This window comes from Siniperca chuatsi, linkage group LG5 (assembly GCF_020085105.1).
Source record: "Siniperca chuatsi isolate FFG_IHB_CAS linkage group LG5, ASM2008510v1, whole genome shotgun sequence".
Lineage (NCBI taxonomy): Eukaryota > Metazoa > Chordata > Actinopteri > Centrarchiformes > Sinipercidae > Siniperca > Siniperca chuatsi.
This window is the reverse complement of record NC_058046.1, coordinates 25,632,141-25,640,334: the sequence shown is the minus strand read 5'-3', so window position 1 is coordinate 25,640,334 and position 8,194 is coordinate 25,632,141. Positions and strand designations below refer to the sequence as shown.

General features: G+C 40.3%; 1 protein-coding gene across 3 annotated transcripts; it reads right to left on the bottom strand.

Annotated features, from left to right (window-relative positions):
- Window positions 1-854: 854 nt before the first annotated feature.
- fsta (follistatin a) lies at window positions 855-7,005 on the bottom strand. 3 transcript variants are annotated; one of them, XM_044197057.1, is made up of 6 exons: window positions 6,813-7,005; window positions 5,464-5,661; window positions 5,086-5,304; window positions 4,714-4,938; window positions 3,892-4,122; window positions 855-2,006 (listed from the first exon to the last, which is right to left on the bottom strand). In XM_044197057.1, exons 1-6 carry the CDS (start codon window positions 6,901-6,903, stop codon window positions 1,918-1,920), a joined length of 1,053 nt encoding a protein of 350 aa, XP_044052992.1. In that variant the 5' UTR covers window positions 6,904-7,005; the 3' UTR covers window positions 855-1,917. The 3 variants fall into 3 exon arrangements, with proteins under 3 accessions (XP_044052992.1, XP_044052993.1, XP_044052994.1); XM_044197058.1 differs by having other exon boundaries at window positions 5,470-5,661; XM_044197059.1 differs by lacking the exon at window positions 855-2,006 and adding an exon at window positions 2,040-2,077.
- Between the last annotated feature and the right edge of the window lie 1,189 nt (window positions 7,006-8,194).

The window sequence follows — 8,194 nt, the reverse complement described above, 5'->3', positions numbered from 1 at the left end:
CTTATATTTCCCTTCTTTTTTCCCTTTCTTCCGTTTATACTTGAGAAGATTATAAATATAGCCCAGTGTTTCTGTGTAGCTATCAAATTCATGTTTGGCTAAACTGTGGTTCAAATATTACTCAAAGGGACATCAAACGTGATTTTCAAAAAGCTTTCCTATATTGTTATGCTTGTTTAAATGGTTTTGATGAGTTTAATTGACTTAAAGCATTCTTCCATCTGATGTTGCAACTAGTTTTATTAAATTTTAAATGCACATTCACAGTTTATGGAGTGATTGTATGGCTAAAACCCTGTTATTTGCTGTACTAAACATTCTACAGTAGGGCTACAACATGTGTAATTTTTTTTTATTTGAACATACTGTATTAGAGGTGGGCAATATGGATAAAATCCTAAAGGGCATAAGTAATTCTCTGTAGCAATATTGATATAGTCCTATATCATGATACAGTAAAGTTTCTGGCAGTTCATAAACTGTTTATGGATAAAATCACCAAGCTGAAAGGAATGTTTGTTTTCGGCAAATGCAAATTAATTAAATACTCACACTGGTGCAAAAATCATATAATAAATAATAAATCCATTCCCACAATAACCTAAAACACCCAGAGATATAAAAAGCATTGATTCCACAGTATAAACAGATATGTAAAATGTTTGATGGTAGATAAATGTATCTCATCTGACAGTATTCAGGTATATCAGCAACTTTCCCAACCCTAAACTGTATGTAGGTCTAAAATTAGATTTAGGTCCAACTTCTCCTTTGAATTAAACACATGCATTGGCATTTGATATGTTTGACAACATGTTATTCACAAATTAATAATACAGCAGAGTCAGAAAAAGTATAAGGAAAAAAACTTTTATTGTTTCACTCTTCATATCTGTACAAATACCATCAAACTTTGTATGTACATATGACATTTACATAAAAAATACAAAACTATATATTCATAACAGAATTTTGTATTTCTCTTGTGATGTTTGAAAATAAAAATGCATTCTGAGAAAAAAACAAAGAAAAAGAAACAAAGTGATGAAGTCTGATATAGTGTCGAGTACTGCAGTACGTTAGTCCTATTTTAGCTCTGCGAGAGCAATATGGAGCACATTGGCAAGAAGACAGCACACAAATGTTAATGGCACATTGTTTCCAAAATAATCAAGTATCATCCAAAACTTACCTCTGCTCTAATGTGGTAAGACAAAATAAATGCTATTGAATAATGTCTAAAGTTGTCGTCTCCATGTGGAAACAATCTAAAGGGCTAAAACTGAAGAGTAACCATAAAATAAGAAAAGAAAAACAAATGGCTCTTTTTTTTCTCTTCCATTTCATCACTGCTGTGTTGCAACTTTTACAATGCTCTTTTGCAAAACCATTGAGAGAATCCCTTTGGTCAGTTATTATGAGTTGTAAACAAACCAGAAACACTTCTGTACATAAAATGATTGATATATTCCCAATAAATAAACACACAGCCTAAACATGCATTTACGTATGTGTGACATAAACATCTGTGATAGAGATTTGACAGAAACAAGCAGATTTTTACAGCTCAGGGAATGCAATTTACAGCTTGTAGAGGACTTATACTTACACGGTAACATGACAAATAAATAACACTGCTTCTCTTTGGACAAATATATTTCTTCATGATAAAAAAAGAAAGTAAAAGGGACAACAACAAAAAGGGGGAAATGAGTGGTAACACAATATATCATGGTAGATAATAAGCCTGACATTGTAAATGTATAAATTATAAAACACAAAAAAGTATAAATAAACATCTAGCAGACTGAACTATATGTATACTTCCTTTTTCTTTAAAAAATAAATAAGCATACACATAATGTACAGTATGGACATGATTCCTTGCCCTAGGACTGTTCCCCTAGTGATGGGGGCTTATCCATCCAGTATAGAAGACATATGGACATAGGCCATGTAGTCTGAGTCCTCATCTTCCTCCTCCTCCTCCTGGTCTTCTGTAATGGCTATGTGGGAGAATATATGGTAGCTGTTGTATGAATATGGACCACAACCGCGCAGAATATCACTGAATGTTCTAAAAAAAAAAAAAACAGCTCACAGCAAAGCCACTGGCACACAGCCTCCCTTTTGTTTCTTTTTTTTGTGTGTATATGTTTACGTCTGTGTATGCATCTGTGTGAGTGTGAGGAAGGGTCTGTGTGACTTGGCATCCACAATTACTGTGGCATCCTCAATTATACAACCGCCATTTACATAATCTAGCAAGTCAGGGCTGCAACAAGAGAAAAAAGTGGGATGATGGAAAAGAGAGGTGGATGGGAGGTTGGTGGGGGTGTCACAAGGTGGGTTAGGGGCGGGGTGTTGGGTGTTATGGGGGCACTGGGGCTGATTGTTCCAGTGGCTCGGGTCTCTTTTGGGCAGATTCCTAAAAGCAGACACACATAACACAGAAAAGTGCTCTTGTGTTCTCAGATTTTCGAGTTTCTTTGCTCTGATTACTAGTTAAGTTTCTGGCTCAAACGTAGAGGGAGGAAGGACTCTGTGTCACAGCCTGGCCTTAGCAAGCAGGTCAGAGATCATCAACACAGTTCTGAGGTATTTTCTTTTTTCAGAAGAGATTTACATCGGACACGTAAAAAAAAAAAAAAAAAGAGCACACAAGCAAGAGCAAGAGTGACAATACAAAAACATAAAACAAGCAGTCCCTCATCAATCTAAATGGATTCATCATTTCTGATACATATTCTGGTAGACAACACATTCACTGGAAACAGCACGAACAATAAAAGTTAGCTGAAAATGTTAACTTTTTTTCTAATGATGAGATGAGAAGTAAGAGGGCGTGGTTCTACAAGCTTCTTATGCTTATCCTGCACACTGTGAAGTATCACATTTATACTTAGCTCATGAGGTGATCATAAAGTTGGTCCCTTGAATTCCATTGCATACCTTAGGCACATCACATTAAGGTACTCCGTCAGGAGAAAGAAACTAACAAGGAGACACTCTTCTTGGAATGTAAATTTGATACTTCCTTGAGGCTGTTGTTCAATTTAATGGTTTACCCACAGATTTGTGAGCACATTAATGGCTCTACAGATAAGTAATCTACACGAATACCAGCGTTAAAATCCATCGTCATTACCACTAACATGGCACCAATGTTACAATCACCTTATGCACATCATATGAGTATATTTTAAAGTATTCTGTTCTTATTGTCATGTTGGCAGTGTGGTGTATGTCACAAGAGGCGGTGCATTTTGAATTGATTGATTACAGCCAAAAGTAACAAAAAGAAAAATAATACAAAAACACAAATACACCATTAACTTGAAATTAGCAATGTGACCATGGAATTTACAAGCTGTAAAGATATGACCACTATCATAAAAATAAACCATTACTGATTAAAAACACCTGCATGAGATTTAAGGCAACCTGCTCCTGCAGGTCACTAGCATGACCATAAACTTAACTAGACTTAAATATCAAGATTGTTCCACTGCAAACAAAATTAGTCTCCTGTATTATTTGCGTTAGTTTAATGGAGTTAGCTTTTCCAGACTCTTTCATTCACCTTTCTGTTATTTTGTTTTGCAGAAGAATTGAAAAAAGTAAAAATTTAAAAAACCAACAAGAACACAAGAACAAAAGCCAGCGACAAAGACAACATCATGCAAGTTCTTCTATTCCCATGTCCTTTCTGCTTGCTTAAGCTGTGCTTGGTGGTGTGGCTGGGGTGGGAGTTTGGGGGAAGTTGGGATGGGGGGCACTTTCAGGGGAGGTTTTTGTTGGGGAAGCAACATGGAATATTGTCTTTTTCTTGGAGAGGGAGGGGGGTGTTTTGTTTCATTTTTTCATATTTTGCTTTTGTTGTTTACTTACAGTTGCAAGATCCCGAGTGCTTGACTTCCAGCAGCACCCCCATTGAACAAGCAGCTTGCTTCATAGCACATTCACTGGGATATGTGGTGTTGTCGCTGGCACACACCGCCTCATCCGTCCTGCTCTCCGGACAGGTCTCATCACACAGCGAACAGCGGCCCCGGCTCATCCGAGAATCCCACAGACACTTTTTCCCCACGCTGCACTGGATGTCCTCACACGACTTGGCCTCTAGAAGGAGAGGGGAAGAAATCAGCACAGGGGAAATCTTTGATTAGATGGATTATATTGAATGCTTTTCAAGCAGGATCAGATGACTGCTGAGTTTTTGGAGAACTAAGCTAGGAATAAAAACTAAATCCTATTTATGGCGTTAGGTCTTGTGGTGAGGAACAAAAAGTCATGTTTTAATTAACATTTTTAAAACTACATGACATAGATTGACTGCTTTCTGGATAGGAATCCATCTGACTCAAATATTAACTTGAAGCATGTCTTCATGGCCCCCAGCACTCCCCTGTTTCGCTCTCTTTCTCCCTCCCCCTCTCCTTCCCTCTCTCCCATATGGGATAGTGCTGCCAACATCAGGAAATAATAAGATGTCTATCATTTCTTGAGCAAACACAAGCAACTACCAAACACTCTCTCTCTCTCTCTCTCTCTAAGACCCCCTCCTCAGTGGAATGTTGGCAAAAATGAACAGTGAATAACTGCAGAGCTGGCCAGGAAGAAAATGCACTCAAACAATATTCAAAGTCAGTGGCTGGAGGCGCTCTCAGGGAGTAAAGTCTCACACTCTCACGTCTCTAGTTGCAGACTTACTGATGCATTTCCCCTCATATGCCACTCCAATAGATCTGCCGAGGAGACAGGTAGCTCTTCTCAGGTGACACGCGCTGGCATAGATGATCCCGTCGTTTCCACACAGGTACTGCTCAGGCGACGTCACCTCGGGGCAAATCCGATTACACGTCACACAATACGCATTATTTGTCTGGTCAACGACGCAAGTGGAGCTGCCTGGGCACAAGACGTCACGGCACGTTTCTGTCGAGACAAAGAAATTTGAAGATTTGGTGAAAAGTGACACGAAATACGAGAAAGATATGAACAAACCACTGGATTCTTGGCACATGCAGCTTTGAGAAATGTGGAATCTCATTAGTGGGCAGATTTTAAATAACATTTACTTACTCTTGCATTTCCCCTGGTACTGCACGTCCAGGTCGGGGTGGCCTTTGCATTTAGCCTTCAGCAATGCGCATTCGTCTTTGTAGGTCTTTCCATCTGAGCCGCAGACCGGTCCTTTCCAGGTGATGTTGGAGCAGTCTGGTGCGCACACGCAGCGCGGCTTACTTCTTCTGTTCATCTTGCACCTCTTCCCAGGCCCACAGTCAACGTTATCGCAGGTTTCTAAAATAAAAGGTCTGTGTTATATGATGCTGGTGAGGATTTTGGCCTTGTGCACACAGTTACGCACTTTGGTATGCGTAAATCAGATCATCACTAGGATTTATTAATCGAAATGACTGGGGATGTGTATTATGAGAAAACCAAGGGAAATGAGTGCACCTCCACCTTTGCAAGGTATGCAATTTGGGGCTCCGCCATTGAAGATCATCCACCTAAAGAGCGTGCTATTGGGGACGTCCTCCTCGGTCCAGGACGTCCCCAGTCTTCCACTCCGACAGCACTCCTCCCTGCTCATCCCGGGCATGTAGAGCACCTGGCACCTCCCGTTCTTCCCCTGCTGCAACCAGCAGTTCCCAGCTGTAAACAGACAAACAAAAAATGCTCGAATGTCGCATGTAGAACGTCTGAAACCGCTGACCCAGACGCACTAGACACACACGCAGCCCATATTATCCGAGACGCTCCCTCCCTCCCTTTCGCCCTCCCGACAGTATTTTGTCTGATTTTTTTTTTTTTGCGAGACTGTTAACACTTGCCTATCCCATCTGTGACTGACAGCCCTTACAATGCAGCCACAAACCAAAAAAGTAAGAAGAATCTTTGGAGGGGGGGTTGTCCTTTATTCCTAGAGTCTCCTTGTTATCACTGGACAGAAAGTGGAGCGTCTAGACAGTGTTAAATAGCAGCCAATCTCCTTCAGCAAACCACGGTCTTTAGCTAAACACAGCACCGTCTCCAACGCCTCTGAACAATGTCCCAGACATGTACCCTGCAGACAATGTCTTGCTTATTAACAAACCAGTGTAAAGTTTATTCTATAGTTATTCTATTTCTATGGCACAAAAATATCACTTGAATCAGACAGCAGCAGGATGTCTAAACCGACACAGACACACATGGCATTAAGTGTTCATGAACTGGTGTGTTTCTTATATTGAACACAGATTTCTATTTTATCTACGTGAACTACGAGCTCCCGAACAAAAAAAATGATAGGTGCAAAAGTCTCTAGTTTTATTATTTTTTTGTCATAACTAAAAAAAAATGCACACAAATTCGCACATAATGCTGAATGGGTGCGTGCGGGATAGGCTATTTGTAAATAACCCATAAACTCACGGTGGATATTCTGAAGTTTCTTACAGGTTTAACGACAACATCGTGAGACGCTAAACGCTGACACAAAAGTATGAGAATATGCTCAGGTACTATGGAAAGCTGGCGCTGCCACCAACACGGCGTGGCGGCGGTGTGCGCCTGGCGAGGGCTACAAAACTTGCCATATAGTCTCACTTTGAAGTGTCCCATATGGCACCTGTTTTATGGACGCTTTACGCACGCACTGTCTGATGCAGAGAGCGTTTTTATCAGCGGGGAAAAACGGGAGACTCACTTTGAAAAGTTTCCCGGTTGCAGCAAGTATTCGACACTCGGGCACGTTTTGTGGCTGACAGCAGTCGAAGTTTCTCAAAAACAAGAATAAAAGAAAATTGATGAAGAGAGCTTACCTTGAACTTTTTGATGTTCCATGAGGTGACAAAGCCACATGAACAAGAGAAAAATGCCCGGGTGAAGGTGGTGTTTCAGCATCCTAAACATGATGGAGAGGCAAAGTGAACTACGTATTTGACACAGGCAGCGCAAAAGTAATCTGCTTACGGTGGCAGTGTTGAATAAGTGTCAGTCTGAGAATGCAGCCTCTCTTTTTAAATCTATAAGGGGTCTCGGGTTGACTGTCTCTGGTGGGCGGTCTCCTCTTCTGTGGGGGTGGGGAGATTTTTTTTTTTTCTTACCAAAGTTCTTTCAATCCCAATCAGGTGACATGTTCCAAGCAACTTTCTCTTGCCACACTAATCAGAATATGAAAATGTGTCTGTGAATTTGTGATAAAACACTATACTTCCGGATCGTGCGGCTTTGCAGTCAAACAAAAGCAAACACAGCAGATCAGACAAAAATGTGTCAGCTGATATGAATTTGGTTTTGATGGAGAATACTATTATTAATGCTTAATTTGAATCGTTTTAGTTTTTTGTGTTTCATGTCAGTGTGAGGTGGACAGCTCGTTTTTAGGCATGGCTTGGGTATGCCCCTTTAAAGCTATAATAATAATATTAATAATTATTATTATTTTATTATTATTATTGTTATGAAGGTCATTGTTACTCATACACCAAGGCCTTTATTACTGTATTATCAAACTGGCCCACAGCCAACATACTTATCCGGGCATCAGTCCTTCATATTAAGGGTGCTACTTGGTGGTAACTGATATTTTTTCCACCAACTGCAGACAAAAGTGTAAATCTTTTGATGAGAGTTGCCTTTTGGAATATATCCGACCATAGTAGAATTCATAGTAGTCCGCAGCCGCACTGCTAATATTAGAACAGACAGTTGTTTGGGTTTCTCTCCCGGGTCAAGCTTTTAAATATAATCAAACCTGTTTCCGAAGGGGCTTGAGACAGAAGAGCGGGGTGTTGCATTTCATTGAATGAAACACACACACACACACACACACACACACACACACACACGCACGCACAGCTCTCCACTCACTGACGCACAGGCTGAACTCCCTCAGAAGTCCTTGCGCGACCTCTTCAGCGGAACTCTGGTTACAGCTCTCCTAAGCAAAGAGCAAAGTGTCTGCTGTGTGAATCAGACACCAGGGAGTTAATTATCTGTCGGCCAGGAAGAAGACACTAATCTCTTTTTTAAATTCCGGCCACTAAGGTTTCGTTTATCTACATGAGAACAAATGAAAACAAACCTCTACGGCACACGTGTGGCTGCGCTGAAGCAGTATGTAAACAGTTGCCTTACGTCAATTTATGTCCTACGACAACCAATATGATCACAAAATATTATTAGTCTTATTATTTTCTAA